Source organism: Mycteria americana, chromosome 12, assembly GCF_035582795.1.
Source record: "Mycteria americana isolate JAX WOST 10 ecotype Jacksonville Zoo and Gardens chromosome 12, USCA_MyAme_1.0, whole genome shotgun sequence".
Classification (NCBI taxonomy): domain Eukaryota; kingdom Metazoa; phylum Chordata; class Aves; order Ciconiiformes; family Ciconiidae; genus Mycteria; species Mycteria americana.
This window is the reverse complement of record NC_134376.1, coordinates 13,518,605-13,541,942: the sequence shown is the minus strand read 5'-3', so window position 1 is coordinate 13,541,942 and position 23,338 is coordinate 13,518,605. Positions and strand designations below refer to the sequence as shown.

The 23,338-nt window shown below is 39.2% G+C and overlaps 1 protein-coding gene across 1 annotated transcript in view; it reads right to left on the bottom strand.

The window, feature by feature from the left end:
- Positions 1-2,202: 2,202 nt before the first annotated feature.
- Positions 2,203-23,338, bottom strand: part of GRIN2A (glutamate ionotropic receptor NMDA type subunit 2A) — a 196,810-nt gene continuing 175,674 nt past the window's right edge. Inside the window, exons 11-13 of the mRNA XM_075515172.1 lie at positions 22,201-22,388; positions 7,462-7,700; positions 2,203-5,865 (exon numbers count right to left, since the gene is read on the bottom strand). Coding sequence (XP_075371287.1) covers positions 4,075-5,865; positions 7,462-7,700; positions 22,201-22,388 — 2,218 coding nt within the window. The 3' untranslated portion in view covers positions 2,203-4,074. The remainder of the gene's footprint in view (positions 5,866-7,461; positions 7,701-22,200; positions 22,389-23,338) is intronic.

Sequence of the window (23,338 nt, the reverse complement as noted above, 5' to 3'; positions counted from 1 at the left end):
GCACTCTCTCCTAACCGAGCTTCTTAGATAGCAGAATAATGAATTCTGAGCAAAAGCTGCAAAAACATTAAATGAAATTTTCCAGAAATACAAAAACTCTTAATTTTCCTTAATTTTATCTTATATATTAAAATATCTTATTTCCATGCGTTTAAGTTAGTGGGTGGCTACACTGCTCTAAGAAACACAAGCAGAACACAAAATCCATTTGAAAGGAAAAAGGAAAATTTACTGTGGTGAAAAGGGAAAGACAAAAACATGAAGAAATTCTACAATGTCTTTAAAAGAGGAAAAAAGCAAGAGGCAGGTATGTCTATGTAGCTGTTTTTACCTCCATGTACCTACTCCATTCCTCAGCAATTCAATATCCTGCCTCGATAAAAGTTGTCGTCCAGGAGCAGTGTAACACTACAGGACATGCTACCAAGAATGGCCCATATCATTTACAGCCTGATTCAGTTCCAGCTGGAGTCACGGGAAATCTTGGTGATAGGAATGACCAACAAACTGCTAGAGCTGTAATCAGGAAAATGTAACAAGTCACCAGCACCATCCAGAAAGGTACAGAAAGGATGGCCACTTATGCAGGAAGATTCTTTTCTCCTCTTCAAGAATAGCAGCAGCTAGAGTGAGAGAGAGGGAAATACAGAAAGTCTTGATCTCAGTTTAATTGAAAGTCAGTGCAAATATATCAACAAAGCTCAGGCAATACTCAGAATTCCACGCACTCTATGGCTGAGCCTCACAAGCTGTGGCTTGTGGCTCTACTGTTGAAGACTTTTCTTCAACTTCTCAGCTTCTTCTTCTTTACACGTATACATCTGCAACCACACCAGCTACTCGCCTACAACCCTACACTCTAGCCTTTTCTTCCCCCTTTATTCACTCTTATTATATGCCAAGACCAAAGCAACAAATGCATGCAGGTTGTTATTCCCTCTACTTTCAGTATCTGTGTTTTGTTTTTCTTTTTTTTCCCTTTAAGGCAGCATCTTTTATTTCCATGTGAATAACTGCTGTGCAACATTATCAAGTCTTCCCTCTGTCTCTTTAATTTGTTTTGGTTTAGGGGAGGTGGTTGTATTGCATATTTACAGCTAATAATAATAAATCTCTACAGTCACCAGAAATCTGCTCAAATCCAAAAAAGCGAACACTGCAATATATTTCTTGATCGCTAATTTGCTTCTACATTTCACAGAAGGATAAATCCACCTGGGTTTAGGATGTTTACATTTGGATCTCAACAGTTTACTTAGAAAATGTTGTAAATGGGAATTTTTCTTTCCCACAACTTCACATACAGTACTTGTCTCTATATTGAATTATGTGTGTCTAGTTAGATAGAGATGATGATACAAAAGACTTGGAGCAATCAGCAAATATTTTGAGAGCTTTAAGATGATGTGAAAGACAAGAGCCACCACTGAGTTTTATGATTCACTTGGTAAATTCTCAGCAACTTGCATGGCCCTTTTTCATATGATATCAGCAAATAGCATATCTGCTGAAACACACCAGGTAGTTCAAAATACTTAAGATTTTACTTAATATATTATGATTTGGAATGGAAATTAAAATTTGCCTGAAATAGTTTTATTAAACTTGTTACAACAATATTTATGCCTTTAGTGCATTTGCCTTTCTGTAGACCTAAGACAAATAGTATACCTATGTCTTTGGGAAAAGGTTTTGGTTCATGAAAAGTAGTGTTCATCCCATAAACACCCTAGCCCTGCTTAGCTCATACCACTATTCCTAAGAAATGTGAATCTCTCTAAGGGCAGGTAAAGATCTTCTGTTTATAAAAACGACATCCCGTGAGGAACCGGAAAGCACACCATGTGAATCAGGGCCAAGAATTGTGACCAAATGTTGAATAAAGAATAGTCAAAACATATGGGTACAGATACCCATAGATATGCTTTCCAAACATACTTCTAATAAAGCATACTAAGATTTTTGGAAGCTGGAGAGGGACTCGGAAGCCCAAATCTCATTACATTTAATTCCTTCAAAAATATAATCCTTCACCATCACGGTGAACATACAAATATATTTGTAAATACCAAGAACTCATTCTGGACTGTTTGGTAGTTAAATTCAGCTTAAATCTTTTTAATAAAAAAATTACAAACAAAATTCAAGAAGCCATATTTTGTCTATCCCTACATATCATTTATATTATCTCCCATTTATCCCTACATATCATTTATATTATCTCCCATTTGCAACTCTGCTCTGCAGTATGCTATTCCAAATTAAACAACTTGCATACCGCACCTCTGGCATGCAGACACTACAATTGCAGCTGACAGGCATGATTCTATTGAAAAGAGTTTCAGTTTAGAGAAAAGTTAGGGTAAAATTCACATTTTCCAATTCGCAGTGGTAATGGTTTCCCTGCTCACTGTTCTTCAGTGAAATGTAAGGAATAACGCTTGAATAATCTAAACTTCCTCTACTCAAAAAACCTAAAGCAATTCTCAGAGTAGCAGGAGAATAGGAGAGCACCACCTGTTGAATGCTTTCAGTATTTAAATATCTTAGCAATTCTATTTACTTCTCTAGTTTTAATTACGTTTACAGCTGTACATTCCACTCATGCAAGACTTCCTCTCTTCCCTTCCACATTCCCTTACGGTTAAAATCTAGTGGTCTTTTCTTTTCCAATGGGGGTGAGGAGGGGTGTGTAGCAGACATTCCATTTATGAAGCAATCTGATTGATCTTTACTAGAAGTAAAAGTCATATAACAATGCATCCCTGTTATGTGAATATCTTTGTATACCAGTAAGTGATAAAGATACTGTTCCTTAGTTATGTGTGCATATATTCAATTTATATAACAGACTTGATCAGAGAGGTTAAAAAAAATGGTCTGATGTCCAACAAATATGCACAATATTCCGGAAGGAAGAAGTCCCTCAAAAGGCGTTAATCCTTCACTATGTATGCAAATAAATGGTCCTGCGCTCCTCACTGATACACTGGACGTATGGCTGTCGGTGTTTGATACTGTATTAACAGCTTTAATACTATTAACATACAATTAATTCGATGTCATTAATACACTATGAACAAAGAACTACAGTGGGTTGGGATTTGGTTTGGGAGGTGAAGGAATGAAAGAAATACTATACAGCCCTGAGTAATCACCAGTAAGGGGCAAATGCAAACTTAGGTACACATCAGGCCTCAAGGTTACTAATAAAGTCCACAGCTCCATTGTAAGTGCCATATAGCGATATCTAAAAATATATACTCTGGATTAGGCAGCTGTGAAATTTCTGACAAGATGACTGCAGACTTTTCAATGAACTTAGTTTGTAATGGTAAGTGCACGTGAAATATAAGAAAAACATTTGTACATTAACATTAACCAAGATCCGTGGGGCTTCCTTTTGGTACACAGCAGTTCACATGTTTGGGCCTACAGCCTTCCCGTTTATTTTCTGTCAATCTGGAATGATTATACTAATTTTGTGCTAACACGCTGTATTTTATTTATTAAGGTCCCGGGGTTTGGTTTTTTTTATTATTATTTGGCTTTGAAAATGATTACGAAGCTAAAATTTATTTTTGAAAGTCTAGCTTTCTGTTCTCTTTTAGAGTCTTACTTTTGAAACTGTGCAAATGCATTCCTGATTCTTTTTGTCTGTGTCGTACTACATGCATACCATATTGCTTATCCAGTACTAGAAAATCATTAAACATTTCTAAGGACAAAAGTACATCGAATGATACTTAGCAACATAAAATAGAATAACCGAAATAGTAAAATAATTAGATACAAAACAGCATAGTTGCCAACATATATTGGGGCTATTTCAGTACAGCTTGCCATTTATATATAAAGCATACATAAATGGCTATTTTTTATCCTTTTCAACAAGACATATTTTAAAAGGATAGTTAAGAGCACACTAGTTTACCTATTCATGTACAAAAGTACACTGGGAAAGGGAGAGGTTTACATATCATTTACCATAGCAGGATACTATTAAAGGATAAATTCTCCCTCTAAGATGGTGGCAACTATTTTTTCCCTATAGATAAAGTGTTCGTGGAAAATTTAAACATCTGATTCAATGCTAGGCATTTTCTTATACACACGTCTATTGCTACAGGAATTTAAAACCCTTGGAGTTGAGTACAAGCTATTCCTATTTGCAACGTAAGGCAAAACATGCTCTGAAATGTACATGTCATTATGGATCCGACCATCCCTGGAACAGTATGATGCTGTAGACTTTATGGATGACCTTAAATAATTATCATTTCTTCCTCTTGTTGGTAATGAATGTTTATAAAGATCAGCTGGACTTCGCCTAAGAGATAAGTGCTGGTCATCACGATACGAGTGCAGAAAGGGATTATCATCTGAGTGAACAGGATACAGGGACTTGCTCCGCTTACTGTCCTCTAGGGCATGAGTTAAAAGTGAGGCCTTGTTGCTCAACAGTTTGCTTGAGGGAACACTAAACATGCTTGCATATGGACTACTTTGTAGAAATTTCTCTCTTTCTTTCAAGCTTATACTACGAGAAGGTCTTCCAATGTCAATATCCCTGGACTTATCAGCGATATTATCAAAAGAGTGTTGCCTGCTAATCCTCAACTTATTTTTTTTATGATATTGCAGAGCATTATTTTGTGACCAACTATGCTCATATATTTCTTCAGGAAGTGATAAGTTCGTTGTATCCTGCAACATCTGATCTTCTTCAATATCATAGAGGTTCCCCGTCCGCAAGCATGCATCACATTTATAGGGAGATCTGCTCAAATAGTGTCCCGCATAAGTGGGCAAATTGGAAAGACAGCTCCTGCAGTGGGTGGAATTCTGTCTGTATCTATCATTCATGTCAACTAGGGAAGCATTTTTATCTTTTAAAGTGTAGTGCTTTGCATAAAGTTTATACTGGTCATTATTTGGAAGACTGTCTTCATTATGCAAGGGAGTCCTGTTAGCATGTTCTGCTTTCCTGTAGTTGTCATTGTGATCTTGATAAACATCAGGAAACTCTACAGTTTCTGGAAGGACAATGTTTTCCATGTACTGGGGTGTGTCCAAGCGGAATCCTGGCTCCTTGTCAGCATCAATTGTGTAGATTTTATCCCGTGGAGAGCTCTGTTTGGTTTTCAGATATGTCAGTTCCACTTCACTACAGTCTTTTGGGTATTTTGATGCTACTGTCCTTTTTTTAAAATTGTCCTTGGTTTTGTGGTGCTTGTTGTTGTTTTCAGGTTCCATATGGCAAGTAGCTCTGCTTGATGTCTCTGATACATCTGAATGGACAATCTCCTCAGGAAGGTATCTTTGGCTTTTCACTGAAAGCTGCCTGTTTTCATCTGACTCGTTTTCTCTCTGTGAACCTTGGCTCTGACGCACAGACTCTTGACGTAAAGATTCAACAGATTTCCTCCAAAGCTGCCTGGGTCTGGAGTTCACTTTTGCTTCTGCTGTTACTGCAACCTCTACTGTATTTGGATTGGACTCATTCAGTGTGAGAGGATGCTGACCTTGGAAAACATAGTTGTTAAGATTGTCCTTGTGTCGATTGCCAGGAAGTGTCTGCAGTTCACTCATGTTGTCACCAAAAAAGTTGTCCTTTGTCTGAAAGGACCTGTTATCAGAAAATATCAAGTTTCCCTTATCCATGACCATGTCCATAATCAAGGAACCCCTCTGAATAAAATCAGCTGTTCTTTTGGGGGAGTTAATTCTTGAAGGATTGATATTGGTCATATTTTTCGCTGTTCGCAGTAGTTTTAACATGTTGGTTTGGGAATTGGTCAAAGTAAAGTCAGGAGACTTCTTTTTTTCTTCAATGTGTACTCCATGAATGCAGCTGTAAATACCCTGTAATATGAGGAATATAAAACAAATTAAATCACTAGGTGTAAATTTTAAATACTTCCATTTTATTTTTAATTAGCAATAAAGAAAAATTAAACACTGCTTATCTAATGACTGGAAAGATTAAAAGTACATATATTTATTTTTAGCATTTCCTTACATTGCTACAGAAGAATAATTTCTGCCATATCTGTTGGAACTGTAAAGGAGAAAAATTGCCAGTATTTTACAAACCAGTGGTCCGTGTTGGCCTCCCCTGCTTATTCCAGAAAGCAAGATTAGAAGGGACCCCAAAAGGTTGCCGAGTCTCATCACAAAATGTAACTAACCTTCAGTAATGGCAACTCTATTATTTTAAACCAGTGCTTAAGCTACCCCTCTAAACAAGCCTGCAGTCAGGCTATTTTCTTGGAAGTTAAGGTACTCTTCACTTTCACTGATATAAAAAGGCTTCTAGTCATCGTATTTTAGCTCTTCTGTTTCCTGTCCTAGTACATATTAAAAAATCCCAGCTCTTTCTGAAGCCTGAATTTGAGTTCATTTTGAGCAAAAGGCTGAAGCCCATCTTTTAACTCCTACCTCTTCAGTCACTCCTGTGAGCTCAATTGACATTTCCGACCCTGTGAACTTGTAATTCTCAGAAATTTGCCTTTGAAATAAGTACTTTTTTTCCCCCGCATTGGTTAGGAGAATTTCACATGTAAAAGGCCAAAAGTATAAAGTGCAAATCTAAAATGTGGAGGTTGAAGTGTATATGCTTTTCTAGACAATCCTCAACAGAGTAGGGCAGAGTATTTTTAATGCAGTTCCAATACAGTCCAATTTACTCAACAGGGTAATTTCAGCACATTTTAAAGCAATTCGGCATTTTAGTATCATTTTCAATTCTCCTCAGCTATATAAAAAAATCTAGCAAAATCAATTACCTAATGAAAGTACTGCATGTTAAAAAAAAAAAGCAAAAACCAATTTGTCAAAAATATAAGAACAAGCACATAGTTCCCTTATTTTATGACAAGTACCAGTTATTTGGATATGTAAATCCACTTTGGGTTTGGTAAAGTTATCATTAAAACCTGTCTTAGTGTCTAACCAAACATAAATGACACTTGTGTTTGACCTTTTCTCATATGGTTTATTGAAGTTCACTATCAAGAAAAGCTTACAAAATTATTCCAGTATATTTTTATCACCTAAAATCCACTTGTCCAAGAAATACACAAAACTGAGAGCTAATATCTGTCATCAATTTAGTATTTATTTTGTTTGGATTTTTTGGTGGAAATTAATCCATTTCCTGCATCTGAGCAGCTCTACCATTTCTTCCTCAAAATTTCCCCTAAATGTATTTTTTTTCAGCATTTGATTACTGATTATCCTGGCATAAGATAATTCATACCCTAGAATAATCCAATGGAGAAAAGACTTCCCACGGAGCACAAGTACATCCTAAGCCCATTGACTACTCTAGAGCATCGCACTGATGCTCTAACATGTATTTCAAATGTCCAAGCGGGAATAAAGGGAAAGGTAATATTTTAGGGAGGTAGAGTTTTGTCTGTCTCTTGCCTGAAGGGGGAAAACGAAAGTAATACTAACCCTGCTGATTGAGAACAATAATCCCGGCCTATCTGAGCAGACTCCAGTGAAGCAGAATCTAAGTTTCCAGTAAAATAAGTGCTCCCAGACAAAGGTTATTAAACTGAGTGCCATGGCTGCTGCAAGCATGTAAAACACTCCTGCCATGTTGTCGATGTCCAGCTGGCTGCTCATGACTTCGTTCTTCTCGTTGTGGCAAATACCAGTCAGCCACAGGGTTTCTAACTCTTCCATTTCCCCTAGGGAGAGCAAGGAGTCAAACCAGTTAGAATGCAAAAATTACTGCTCACAGTATTCGAAAGTCTTTGCAAGTTTAAAAATACAGCACCATTTAATGCTTCATTTGTGGAGCACTTTAGTCTTATCTACTAAGGATTTGCAAATATAGCAGATTTCAACGCACAGCACCCTAGTTTCAGATGTCCTCAGATTTCATGAATTACGTGGGAAGCTGGCTGCTCTAGAAAGCAGGATCTGTGATTTGGGTAAAACTTTCTTCTGCTTGCTATAACTAGTATCACTTGTTACAGAGAGCGGGACCGGAGCGTTCCTGTCCCAGGGGATTCCTCCGCCCCATCCACGAGGGCTGCATTTGGTGCACGCTCAGGCCCCGGAGGCTCCTCCCGTCCCAGTCCAACAGGTGCCAGCGGTGCTGCTCCCGGCTGCGGGTCCGGCCGGCAGTGAGCCCACCCACGCGTGTACTCCAGAGGTGCCCATGCCCACGCAGACCCGCACGGACAGCAGTGTTGTCAGCAGCACCCCCATGGCACTCACAAACACAAATAAAGACGGCCTGATCTTCCTCCTCCTGCCCAGCTGATGAGGACTGAAGTTCGCTAGTGAAACGCACGCACCATCACTCGTGTGACTCACAAACACACCAGTATTTACAGACCCCTCAAACAGCGGCATGGGCTGAGTCTGTGCAACGTCTGTGCCCAAAGCCTATACGCCCCTAGCCAGGCACTGGCTTGGACCTCGGGTCTTTCCAGAAGTCCCCTAGCAAATCACACCTGCCCCACACTTGTAAACACTGAACGGAAAGCAAGATTGCATCAAAACCAGCTAGGAACAGAGTTTAGTAGAGAGATGGGACAGGCTGTAGCAAGCAGACGAAGGGCTCAGTCAGACAAGCATCCTGACACACAGCCAGACCCTTTTATGCCCCCGCCTCTCCATTTTCCTACACTTGTTCCTCCCTGATCCACGCTGGCCCCTCCCTTTGGCCCTTCCCTTAAACATCACAAAATAAATTTCACATGCTCTCACAATCCCTTTAAAACACGCCGTAAGAATTTTGTTCTTTCCTATGAGACCCATGATAACCTTATTTCCCCTTTTCGTACAAGTTGCAACATTCTGGCTGAACCTCTCCTGACATGGCTGCTCTCTGCTACTGTCCCTGGTGTATCTTGTTCCCTAGGGTTTGGATATCTGGGAATTTGATTTATTAGTGTTCTTGTCTCTTGTTTTGTTTTTTATGTTGAACAGCCACTAACCAGATAACCTTACAATCCAGTTATCTACATTTCCTTTGCATCCACATATCCCTTCCATATTTTTAGTCCGGCCTCCCAGCCCAAGAAGATGTTTTTGGATGTTAAAAGACAGACCATCCAAACAACAAAGATTAAATGGCCAGTTTAAAAATTCAGCATGAGTGGCAGCAACCAGGTCCGGCAGCTGGCTGCCCCGGGCCATCACTGCAGTAGTCATTAGTCACATTTCCTCTCAGAGTTGGCTGCATTTCAGTAATAGGTGAACTGATTTGGAGATGCAGTTTTAAATCACTTTCTGATCTACAAACACTTTAGAAAGAAAAGATATTACTTAGCAGAACTTTCTGTTTTTCTTCCCCATGATACTTTTTATTTATGGCAAAGCAATGACAGTCACCAACACTGGATGTAAAATCACCCAAAGCATTATGTCTGAAGGTTACAGGGACGTTATATTGGAAATGGAAAGCTTGACTAGCTTTACCTGTGCAGCACATGCGGCAAGTGAGGAAAAATAGTTGTATATGATACCATATTGACAAAGTCTGTTGTGTTTCAAACACCACCTGCTCTTCTATAGAAAATACCTGTCACTTAATGCCTGGATACTTGCAGGAATACAGTATGCGGCTTTTCCTGTTTACGTTTCTTTTTCTTTAATTTTTATTGTAACTAGCAGTATCTTTCACATACAGTTCTTCTCCTGGCTTTCTGTCTCTCTTCATTTCCTGTTTTCCTTGCTACCATTAAAACCTTTCCTTTACTTAAAGCTCAGGAAGCAGATCCGCTCTCTCCCTCTGTTGCGTATTCTTAGACTTTGAATCTCTATTTCACTGGTGAGATTTGGCCTCAGATGAAGGACACTATCACTTAGCAGGGGTTGCTACTGCCAACACGCACAGAGATGTGCAAGAAACTGTAACGGTTCCTGCCAAGATTGTTCTTTATATTGCATGATATATTAATTTTCAGATGTTTAATGTTGTTCTTACTGAAGCATTGCATGTGCATACATGCCTTTTTACCCTCTTGGGGATACAGTCAGCTGAGTAAGTCTGTTATTATTTGTAATGACATAAACGTCACGGTTTCTAGAAAATACAGCAGGCAAACAGAGGGCCAGAAAGTACAGTATTAGCTGGCTTGGTGTGTTTCCCAGTTTAGGACAGGGCTTCAGTTTGGGGGAAGAATTCCCATGCTACAGATCCCTAATCCTTACCCAGTGATTAGGGAATACATTTTCAGTATTATAATCCATCCATCATTATAGTAAAGATCAGAAAAAAATGGCTAGAAGCTATATTGACATTTCAGCTACCTTCAAGCCAGACCAGAGGAGCAAGGACCTGCTGTGCAAGAGCATTTTGCAGGATAGAGTGCCAGGGCACTAGGAAAGCTGCAGCCCACAGATAATTTGGATGTGTGAGTTGGAAGTGGAACACAATACTGTGATGGAGAAATTGCTTCTCATAGAATGCGAAGGAAAAATTGAAGTAGAAAGGACAAGTACTGAGGCACTTTAGCAAAGGCATTTCACAAATTCGTAAGAGAAATTATCGGTTCCTAGTTAATTCTGAGTTTAGTTTTGTGCTTGAAGCAAGAATTGAACCTCTACATCTGAAAAAGGCAGTGTATCTTCTCCCAAATTACAGTGCTCAATCTTCAAAATACCTAAGAGCATCCCCAAAGAAGAAATTCAATCCTAATGAATCTTTAAAAGTCTTCTAATCCAGGACATAGGGACAATAAATTATTAATTGTAACAGTACAGATATTGCATACTGCCGCTACATAGATAATTGGGGTTCATTATTGCATTTCCATATCTTAGAACATTTGGATTTCTTTTGTTCTGCTAAGCCTCAGTGGACTGTTCCCCTCATCTCTCTTTCTAGTCCTCCCCAAGGTCTATGAATAAAACTCACAGAGGCTATAGAAGAGAAAAGAACCCAAGTCCAAAGAGAGCGCAGTATTTCTGGTTTGTGCATTAGTAGCCAAAGCTCTGACAATCAACCCTCATTACTTCCCACAGGAAAATGCACATCTCCCAAGACTGTCAAACATCAATTTGATATGACTGCCGTGCCCTTTTACAATTCATAACAAAATTCACGAAGGAATTTAAACCTCTTTTTTATTACTGTTTCCTCTGCGTTTCTTTCCCTTCGGCATGTACATCTAAAGTAACTATTGATAATCCACTAACCTTTCCAAAAACGTCACTACAGAAACCAACCAAGCTTGTTTTGAGTCGAGATAAATGACAGTGCCCTGGCAAGCTACGAAGAACAAAGCATCCCAGAGTCTCACAGATCCTGCTGTTGCAATATCCCTTGCATTATATCTGACAATGACAGAAATCACTGTTAATTAATACCCAAAAGTAATCCACAATTTTATAGATCGCAAAGCACTGTGAATCATTGGATTGTCATATTTACGAAATGATATTATCTGGGAATGGACAGATTAGGCTGGTAATTCTGGTCTCTATATATATAAATCTGTTACCATTTACAGCATATATTTATATACATATGTGTGTGCGTGCACATAGAAACACAGACACACAGACAAAACAGTTAATACAGTTAAATACTGTAATAACACTTCAGCGTAGCTGACAATATATTTGGCAAAAATGCCCGATCTATATCAGTCTTCCTGTCCATTACATTTTACCCAAGATATTTACAGAAGGCATAACATTTTTATTACAAAATCCTCAGGTATGAGGAATTTTTTAACTGGGGTGTCGATTCATTCCTTATAAAAATCAGCGACTTCCAAACTTGGCCTTGAGTTGGAATTCAAAACATTGAACTTCGAGGCTAGTTAAACTTTGGTTCAGAAAAAAATATTTAAAAGCATCAAGTCCTTTTGGAGGAATGCTGTTGTCTTTCAAATCCTTTTGGGTGGCCTAATTTGTGAGGTGAATGTGTAGGGTGATGACACCTATATACTGGTCTTGGCAACCGAAAGGCCAGTAATTTGTGATTACCAGGCATCGGAGAGTTCAGTCGTCTCCGTGTGTGGATAATTCTAATTAGCAAGTAAGAGCTCCAAATATTGCATAAGACAGACCTTGGAAATCTAAATCGGCAACCTCAATATATATAAATGCCAGGCCTCAATGAACCAAGTGTTAGTGGAGTTCAAGTCTGCATCTAATAGAGGGGTCTCAAGTTACTTATTAATCAGACTTATTTTAAGGCTTTTACTAAAAGGAATGTAATGCCACAGTCATTTTCTACCTCCGTCCGTGTGTGGACTAGATGAACGATTAAATGAATAGTTGCGGATTTCAGCAACAAAGTACATCATGACACTAGCACAAGATTAGAAAATGAGTTCCAATATATTTGAAAAAAAAATAGTGTTTATTTTCTGTTTAGTATGTTTGCAGTATATTTAACCTGCAAAATTTACAAATAACTGCATGATGCCTACATGAAGATATTTTTAAAGTTTCTATAGCGCGGTATCATAAAAAGTCTGCCTCATTTATAGTGTAAGAATTAGTATAAGCAAGTATTTTAAAGATCCATATTTCAAGCAATTTTGAGCCTCTGCACTATTCACTCAAAACACAGTATGGTCTTGTCTAATAAATTGCAAAATTCTAGCTTTCTCAGTGGTAATTAAGACTATTTACGATGTTTTTACGTTACAGCGCAAACAGTACTCGGATCCCTTTGTATTTCTGTCGGGTTTGTTCCTGGGGCTGTGGTGCTCTCGGCTCTGACCACCATTTGCACAGAACTGTGCCAGCCGGCCGTTCTGCCTGAATATCCCAGACGTGACTTTCTTTCTACGTTCTAATGCAACACCTCTAGCGTATCTCACACTTTATCATTCGGGGAAGGAGCGATAAACTGTCCAGTGTGTCCCCTGGACAATTTCTTCACAATAACAACATCATTACCCAGCCACAGCAAAGATACAGATCAAAGGGCAGAATTACACGCTTTTCCTCATCGTAGCCCTTAGCAGTTTTGCAGGCTGTGGTAAGCGTCCCCTATCCCTGCCGCCCTCCTCTCGGAGCTGGAAAACGTGCTGCCGTTTTGCAGTTTCTGTCAGTGTCTCTTGGAGATGTGGCAGCTCTCAGGGGCTCTTTTAGGGGGGTTACTGGTATCCCCAGATTCCCTGCATTTCCTAGGCCCAGCGCCTTGTACGGGTCTGGCTCCTCCCGCGGCTCTCAGCTTTGCTCATTAAACCACCTTCCCGAAAGAGGCGGTGTCTGCCCGGGCGATGGGCCAGCCGGGAGGTACTGGCGGTTAAAGCTGTGTAACTTACGGCTCATTTCACTGGTGTTATTTTGTTTTCTGAGCGTTTTTTTCCTCTACATCTACACATGCATCCAGGAAGGTGCATGCATACTGAAAATTACGTGTTATTTATAAAAAAGAGAAACCCCAAACCCACATAAATCCATCATTCTCCACATTTACTTGTAGAAAAGCAGTTTGGGGTAAGAGGGGTTGGGTTTGGGGTTTTTTTTTGAGAGGGAATAATAGTTTTTCAATACTTGTCTAATGCCTTCCTCATCATTAGTAAAAAAAATAAAATCGTTCATTATCACCCAAGTATGTCCCTAGTTACAAACTTGCCAGAAATAAACAAGCACGAAGTTTTATAATTACATCCAAAAAGAGAACAAACGAACTAGGATAACCTTCTTTGCTGCTCATTTTAAAAGCAAATAATTAAATCAACTTGCTGCTCCATTCCAGGAAAGAAAGCAAGACCTCTGAAGCTTGAGTGGCACCTGAGCATCTTCTCCCCCTCTCTCTGAGGATACAAATGTGGGGAAAAGGGACAGAGAAGCTAACCCTGTATCTCCTGATGGCAAACCCAAGAGCGTACCCCAATAGTCGGTAGGAAACAAGCATCAGAAGTGCTGCACGCCTGGTAGGGTCTCCACCCCACTTCTCCAAGCCCGCAGCCACAGGGCTTTTATCCTTCTCCTCCCCACAGCTGCGGACAAGCACCAAAGGGCCCAGTCCCAGCCAGTACCGCTGTGGGTTGATCTTCATCCTGGTAGAAAAGCACTCCCCAAAATCAAAGCCCATGATTTACCTCCTTTGATCTTCACTCTTGGGAAGTAAGCCAAGCCTGGGCTGGGTTTCAGTGTGACTTGGGAATACAGCCAGGTTAAGCACAGACTCATGACAGTCCAAAATAGCAGTCAGAAGTGTGAGACACCTTTTGGTTTTAAAAGGTGTGCTGCATTCAGCCAGCCCCGGGGGGAAACACCACCAGCAGAAGTTTGGACAGAGTGTTTGATGGAGGGAAATTGAAGAAATAACAAAGGACAGAGATATGACTTTGGAATTAGCTCTACACATGAGAAATGCTTGTCAAGAGCCATTAAATAAAAGTTACACGAGGGAAGAAAAAGCAGCAAAATATAAACAGAGATTACGGTCAAACCATTGACTAAGTGGAAAAGGAAAGAGAAATGGTCCTCGTGAAGAATTTACTATTTACTTGTGTTTCACTTATCGACATTCTCTGCAAGAACAGTTACCCTATCAGATGAGTAATTACACTACTTTTACAAGATTTGTAATTGGAAAATTGATTTTTAATTTTGATTCTCTTATTATCCTCCAAATGATCACATTAAATTGCCAAATAATTTGTTTTAATATTTTTATAGGCACTAAAGTCTATAATTCACCGAGTTCTTATTTTTCTTCTTTAAAAGACAGGTGTTTTTCTGCTCTACGTTAACCGTGTAGGTTAAAGCCATAGGTTCCTGGAGATAATCACTGACGGTTCACAGGCTGCCTCAACTATTTCCTTAGGTAGTCTGAAGGGGTATTTTCATCACGTTCCTACCTTAATTGTAACCTCTTTAATTATTCTCACACATAGAGGGAGAAGAAATCTATTTTATATGTCCCTTCTGGATCAAAAAAAAGATTTTTAACACTTCATGTGCTGTTCCCAAATGACAACTTCAGGGTGTTTCAGAGTGCCAGCCTGTCCCTTCACCTTATCCGCAAGCCACAACCTGGCACTGAGGTGCCAACAGAACATAAGAGAAACAGCAAACCTAAAACAAACTGAGGAAAAATTAATCTAGGGGGGGGTTCTCTGGCAGTGGCATTTCTAAAATGGGCTACTGCTCTCTTGAGCGTGGGTGAGAGATCGGGTTTACACAGTGAGATCCATTGCACAAAGGCACTTGCAACCACCTGAGCTGTGGAAAACTCCAGTGCCAGGTCCGCCTGCACCAATGCCAGGTCCCGCAGCAGGCATATCGGGCAACTGCACCTGCATGGAAAGTCACCCTCCTCTGACTCCAAAAAACGTTGCCTTGCATGAATGAGAGCTGTCTGGAAAAATTAATTCTCCCTATATTGTGTTGCTTCGTCCACTGCAACTGTCCCTATCTGAGTGCAGTCTGCATATTGTGCAGGAGCGTGCCTAGGGCAAGCGAGGAAAGGATGCTCTGTCCACGTGGAGAAAGCCGAGCTGCAGCCCGACGTCTTTGTTGGTTTATTGGTTAAGTACAACGGGCCCCTAGGGCCAGCACATCCCCTAGACCTGTATAAGGTGCAGGGCAGGAGGAGGCCACCCCAGCAGGAGGTCACAGTGCATGCGACAGAGCAGAAGGTGCAAAAAGAAACCGGCTGATATTGACGGTATAAGGCGTGGTGACTCTTGCGCAAAGCGCTAACCTAAGGTTCAGCATGAGGAGCCAGCATGCAAGTAAAGAAAACTGACATACACCAATTATACAACTTGAATAAAAGGGTTAAATATATACTTTCACCTTGATCAGATGTAGGGCATCATCTTCACAAGACTGGGGCTGCACTAGCAGAATCATCTGCTTATTCAGACTGGACAAATGGCAGTTTTCAAATGTAGGGACAGACTGTTTCACACTTACTCTGGCAAGAACTCCTGCTAAGCGATGGAGGAGGAAGGCAGCGCCCTATCACTTGGATACCCTAACATAAGAGGGTCTTCACCCTGAAGAGAGGAGTCAGAAGCCAGATGGGTTGATGTGCATTTGGTTCAATAAGCTCATCAATTTGAATGTGACCTAGTTATATGATCCATACAGCATGTTTCATAGAAAAGATTATATAAAAGCACAGCAACTTTTTGAATTCAGTCTGGATCCCCCAAAACAATCTCTCTCACTCTTATTTTCTGAGTTATTTCCTCCTGTAGAAATAGTCAGAGGAACACAGATGACTGACAGCCATAAACTTATTGTGAGCTAATGACTGCACTCTGCATGCCCCCATTAGTTAAGGATGAATTAACAGAACTGCTAAGCGCGACTTTCAATATTACAATCCCTCTAACTCTTGTTCAGCTACACAAACACCCTCCACTTATGCACGCACACTCTCCAGTCACATTTGTTCCACCCACTGCTTAAGGAGGACACTAAATATATAAACAGAAAATCACTGGGATTGTGGGTGTATTCTGCCTGAGCAGCACGCACTGAAAATATGTCCTTATAATCACATACGTATTTCCTTCTTGGTCTTTAACAGCCAGTGTGAGTCACACTGCTACACTTCCCATAATCTAGACAGCGATCTGGAAGGCTTATGCTAAAATATGAAAAAAAATAGCAAAGAGCTTTCCTCTTCCAGATGTAAGGGGGCAAATCTCATTTCCACAGTTACCTATTACCCCTAAGGAGTGAGAAGCAATTATCCACCCGGGAAAATAATTCTTAGTGTACTAAGCTGTCCTAAAAGCACATAAAGATTAACCAGAACTGAAAGTTATTAGGAAGGGGATAACAGACTCTCTGTGCAAACTCAAACCAAAACCAGTTTTCTTCTTTACGTCCCTGTCTCTCTAATTGCTTTAAAGGTTGCAGCTTTAAGGGTTAAGGGCTTAATACAGCTATACCACCTGCCCCGCTTTTCCTGGGGATCTCTTCCCAGACCTTCATTTGAACTGAGCTCGTAACCTGTGGGTAGCACAATACGTTACAAATACCTCACACGAGTAGATGCTTAACCTGGCCAGCTGGCTGATATTCTCCCACTCCTCCCCAGCCTTGCTCTCTTTACCCAGCGTTTTTCTGTTCCTCATTTCCATCCATTTCTGCTGTCATGTGTATTTTATCCCTCTATTTCTACTGCATCCCCTCCTAGCTAAAGGCTCCTTGCTGTCTTTCTCTCCATCCCATGCACACTCTGAAGCCCTCTTACTCTTTTAATCCCAAAGCAGCTTTGTCATTCGCAGTTCAATAATCTCATTTGCTCACAAATGGGAAAAAAAAAGAGAGAGAAATACAGAGAGGAAGAGGAAGAGAAGAAAGAAAGAAAGAGAAAGAGAAAGAGAAAGAGAAAGAGAAAGAGAAAGAGAAAGAGAAAGAGAAAGAGAAAGAGAAAGAGAAAGAGAAAGAGAAAGAGAAAGAGAAAGACAAAGAGAGAAAGGGAGAAAGGGAGAAAGGGAGAAATTCTCCTCACCTACTAGGCACCAGGGATTCCGCTCCAATCTCAAAGACGTGATGCTATAGGTTTCAGAAGCAATGTCTTTCAAACTACTTTGCAGGATAGTTTTAGAAAAGTACCACTCTGCTTTAAAAGGCACCATGCAGCCAGGCCCGAGCAGTACCTACCAGCAATACCTGGGCCTTCAGACAGCTGGCCAAAAGTTCCTCCTATTGAAGGCTGGAAAAACATGGGTGCCTGCACAAATGTTGCAGTCCAGCAGTTACAGACTTGCTAAATTACGCAGGCTGTGTGCCTGAGCCTTTGCTGTATTTATCAAATGGCAAGCTAGCACAACAAAGTAGTTGTCAGCTGCTAGGGTAACATGCTGGGCTCCGGGTATGTCAGCCTGCCCAGCTGCTCTTTACAGAGGTTTATAAAAGAAATCAAAGCACGTATCATGCGATTCTTCAGTGCACAACATTTTTGTTCTGACACGTTCCTGTGGCTGTGGGTGGAAGGTCCAAACGAAATGATGGTGCCGCTTCTCAGCAGCCGTACCATTTTAGCTGCTTTTGAATTCCTGGGTGCTTCTATTTCTCAACACAAGATTGAGAAATAGTCTTCTGTGTCTCAGCAGAAATATTTTTATTTCTCTGTTAAAAAACAATGACAGTTTTGTCTTGTGACCACAGCAAGCCAAAAAAAAGCACAGCCACCACTGCGCTTTAGAGAATTACCCTGATGATCAACTACTTTAAACAAAACTGCAGATGCTAATCAACTGGAAGTTTTTGCAGACAATGAGATGTGATGTACAGATAGTAAGATATACACAGCCAAAAATTCACTAGTAATACACTGCACTCATATCCTTTATACAAGAAAAAGCAACTCCTAACTCTTTACATTAAAAAGATTCAGTCCTCCAAAGCAATTAAGGCTATACTAACAGATGCATATTCATCTCAACTTCCTGTGAACTGGGCTATGTATATGAACCTGCACAGACCAAGTGATGAAACATTTGGGGGATAATTCTATTTTTGAGACAACTAAGTAGCTATTTTTTAAATTCCTCAGCAACTCCTTCCCATCCTCCTTCCCTCTGTCTCTTTTCCTCTTTGCTAGAGTAACAAATTAGGCATCTTGTAGCCTGCTTCCTTCCCCTGAGACTTCAGAGGCGCTTTCACAGTGTAATTGTTAATTGTCAGTACAATTTGTCCGCCCAGTAGAACTATCCTCAGGATCAGAACACTACTCATGTAGATACATATAAACCACCCAGTCTAAGCTTAAAGTTATCCCTAACACAAACCTACATCCCTCTGCATTTACCTTAATTTCTTTCCAGTGCCAACAAGATAAAAAAGTGTTCAAAGCCATTGACTTTAATGCAGAAAAAGCATCGTGCTTTGGAAAGTATGAAAAGATGCTCCTGCATGAACAGGTCATTAATACTTCAGCTGGATATTTCACATCAGCAAGAAAGAGGGAAAAGGTTCCTATTCACTGTGCAAAAACTACATTTCAACGTGTAAGTGAATTGGCTTGGATAGGAGAATGATATAGAAGAAGCAAGGAAAAATCAGATGAGAAAAATCACAGGAGAAAGACACATGCAGAGGAAATTGGAAGCTCTAAAACACATTTCAAGAGGCTATCTCAGTACTGTGTAACTGTAAAAGAGAGATGAGATCATGGGTTTTTGTAGGTGAAATCAGATATATTTTTAAACAAATTACTTGGTCTTATCCACATATCTAGTATCATCCAAAAGGTTCTCTCCTCTTATTAACATAACATTCATATCAAGAAATTGTGTTTGTTCAACTCATTAGGACTTTTTTTCTTACAGTTATGAAACTCATTAGATTTATAATCATTCACTGAAATTATTCCATACTGTGATGAATGTTCTATTACATATACTGAATAATAATTCAATACTACTAGGCACTTTGCTGTTTTATATATAAGTCTTAGAGAATAATGAATTCTGCAGAGGCTATACATGTGACAGAAGTATTTCTGCCTTCATTTGTGTTTGCCTATTTACTTAAACAACCTCATTCAGACTCCACTGAGGCCTTCCCAGGAGTATCATCTTAAGATGAAACTTTCCCCCCAACCATACTTGCTTTTAGTCTAGATAACTTCAAAGAGATTTTTAGTCATACAGCAAAGTGATGTTGGTCTGAACTCTGGGTTCATCCCTTCTAATTCACTAAAACAGAGTTATGTAAGTTCATAGCTAAAAAGATTACTCATTGAACTACTGAAGTTAGACGTAGATTACGAAATCAGGTCATGCTAGTTCCAAGCAATCACTCTTTACATTTAATTTCTTGGTGTTTTGTTCCAGTTCACCTGCAATGTACTTTATAAATCAGTAGAAGAAATTTCAACCTCAACATCATTCTTAGGGGTTTTTTGCTTGTTTTTTTTTTTTCTTTTTCTTTTTTTCCCCCTTTTGTTTGTTTGGGGTTTTTTTTCCTGAAAATTATCATCTAGACCTGTGACACAATGGAGTGAGACAAGATACCCAACATTTCTGGGACTAAAGGAAACATACCTACAATAATTCCTACACATCATACATGTCCAACTGCTATTCTCTTTAACAGTGCCCACACCATTTTCTGAACAAATTTACGGATCCTTTACAAGAGAGAATGAACATTTTAGCATTCATGGGTTGTTCAGAGTACCTTCTAAAGGTACTGAAAAATACCACTGAAAAAATGCCATGAACGTATTCACAATCCCCATGGTTTGTGCATTCAAAACTTTTGCTTATCTTCTGAAGTACTGTCTGAGCAAGATGAACATGGGAGCAGACATTTCATGGCAAGGTTTCATTCACCCGGGTGCCATCTGTATCTATTGCAATTCTATAAATTATTCATATGGAAGTTTTAATACTGAGTTTCGTAGACAATTCATATGTATTATTTTCAGCTACTAAAAATGAGTTAAAGATACAAGCATTCATATGCTATGTAAATCCACAGGTCAAAGTGTAAATACATGATAAGATTTTTCCCTCTTTCCTCCCATCCATTTTGTTTTCTCCCTGATATTCAGAGACAAAGTGATGCATAAAAATGCAGTACCTTTGGCATTTTGACGAGCTTTTTCTTGAATAGCTTCAAATACTTTCCCTTCTATTTAATTTATTTTCTTTCCCTGTGATTTCATTTCTTTTTGTTGGATGAGAAGTATCAAAAATGATGAAAGAATAAGCATGAAGAAAACGCAAGGTGAAAAGAATGAAAACCTCAGCGATGCTCTGGCAACATCTAGAGGGGTTAGCTCACAACTGAGAAAGACACCTCAGATCCTCCTTCAGGCTACAGAAGCATTTTCTTCGTTAGTATGGGACAAATAATTCAACTTCTCTGATTCAACTTCCCCATCTAAAAATGGGTCAGAATTACAGCACCTAACACTTCTTAATAGTATTACACAAATAGAAAAATACTCTATTCACAAAATATTCACAAATAGAAAAATAAAGCAAAGATTTTAGCCAATTAATTGCAACTGTTTAAAACAAGGATACGTAATTGCTTGAAACCTAGCTATTATGGGTCATACATTCATTCCTTAGCAGAAGTGAGCAATGCTTCTTCCATAAGCCTCTCTAAATCCACCAGATAGGTACACCAGACAAAATGCATCAGTCATGATGATTACATAGCTTCCAGTCATTTTAGTATTAAAATAGGAATACAGTCCCTGTGCTGGAAGACTAACACACTCACTGTCTCCAGTATGAAAATTAATGTCTTGGTTTTTATGGAACAGGAGGCCACTATGCTAAGGTCCTGCACTTTGCCATTTGAACTGTCCTATTATAAAGAAATTTACCATTCTTAGTCTCAATAGCATGCTATTGGTGACCTTAAGTGCATATTTACTTTTCAATAAAGCCTTATTTTTCACTGACAGAGAAATGCAAAGTTAACACATGTATCTATGTAAAAAAAAAAAAAAAAAAAGAAAAATCAAAACGATTATGTAACACACACCATATTCCAATCTGATGGAGGATTTTAGTCAGTCATAACAGAAAGTTTTAACCACCATATTTTTATTTGCATGCACATGTGAAAGGCTTGAAGTTTCACTGTGGCAAAGAAGCATTTCTACAATCAAAATGTACTTCAAGCTCTATGTGGAGAACGAGTTATTATTACTGTCTACAAATATATCAAGCATGTGCAGTAAGTTTTTTTCTTCTGCAGGGCAGAAGTACCAAGAGGACCTACAATTCTTCTATTTTTTAATTAGAATTAAAAATAGCTGTTTGAAATCCAATAAAACCAGTCACCCTACTTCCATTCCATAAACATTCTTTTACCAGGAGTTTAAATTAATCCATCCTAGATTAGAGATCACTCACGTCAGTTCAGAACTGAGTTAAACACTTTTAAAAAGCAAAACAGTCATGCTAGATACCTCATCTACCAAGTAAAAACTCCTCAGGAATTGCTCAAAGGCACAAATAAAAGAAGAAAATAAATACATTTAGAAATGCTCTCTAACATTGAGGCCAGCGTTACTTTGTGATGTATACGAAAACACTTTCTGAAAATAGATGCAAACGGCCTTGGCGGTGAGGTGAGTTAGAACAAAGTGGAAGAGAATTCCTGTCTCAGCATCGAGAAGTAATTTTACTCATTTGTTTTGCATTTGTTTGGGTTTTTGTAAAGACTGTAAGAGAACACTAGTAAAAGGCTCAGAGCTACTAAAACTGAATGAAGTGTGTATACATAGAGAAAGAGGAGAAAGGAAAAAAGATTGGTCCCTACCATCTCCAACAAACTGAAGGAGGGCTAGATCAATTTGTCTCTTCCAAGGCGATCCTTTCTGAAGTGCTATTCCATAACCCGTAGTGGCAAAGATGTATCCACTCCCTATTGTGACAAGTTTGCAGCCTTCATCTCTTCCAGCCTTGTAATTCAGCACCGCTGCATCATAGATGAAAGCATCCAACTTCCTGCAATGAAAGAGAACATTTTACAAACCCAATCATTAGGGACAGCTGTTGTCAGACTTCTTTTGTCCTTGATGTTAGGACCCTGTTGAATATCATATGGATTCTTTGATATCATTAATTACATATCCTGCTCTGCGGTATCTAAAATTAACAAAAGGCATCTATTTTAGTGAGGGGAAAGTAGGACACATAGTTTTGCATTTCTATTTTAAGGGATGCTGTTAAAAAATACTGAGCAGGAGAAACCAAGTTACAAAATGTCTTGCCCCGTTATCTTTGTATCTTTGCTCTCAAAATGGATAATAAATATCTTGAGATGCAAAGTGATCTCCAAAACCAACACAAACGACAACAGAGAATTTAGAATTGAAACAACAGAAACCAATTTGCTTATTTAAAATACTGAATGAGACTGAAATGTGACTTCACCAGTTTACCACACACACTCTTAATTTTATGTCTCTTTCCAAAACTAAACAACGAAGGTGGAGGTTAAGTCCTTGCTAAGACAGAGGAAGGTATTGGAGCATATCTGATATAGATATCTAAATCCTGCTTAAAAATTATAGAAGATAATTCTTTATGATTCGCAGTTCCAAACATATTATTTGTGTACCTGGAGCACAGCAGGAATAAAGGCACTTGTTGTGGAAAGGTTCGAGCCTTTCAGCCCATCTACCTAAAAATGTAAGAATGCGATAATCCATTTTTCTCCAGGGTATACAGGAAACACAACAAAATAGAGGAAAACAAAATCAGTGAGGAAAGGAAAAGAGGCGGTGTCCTTCAGGGATAATTTTTAAGAAGCACTGGAAAGAAAGAGTTAGAAGAGACAGGTGCATGGATATTTCACAAACGAAGCCAGTAAAAATGCATATACAAGAAGAGGAGGCCAATTGGAAGGACAATCACTCGCCAGCAGTAGACCTCAATCAAAGAAAAGACATTCT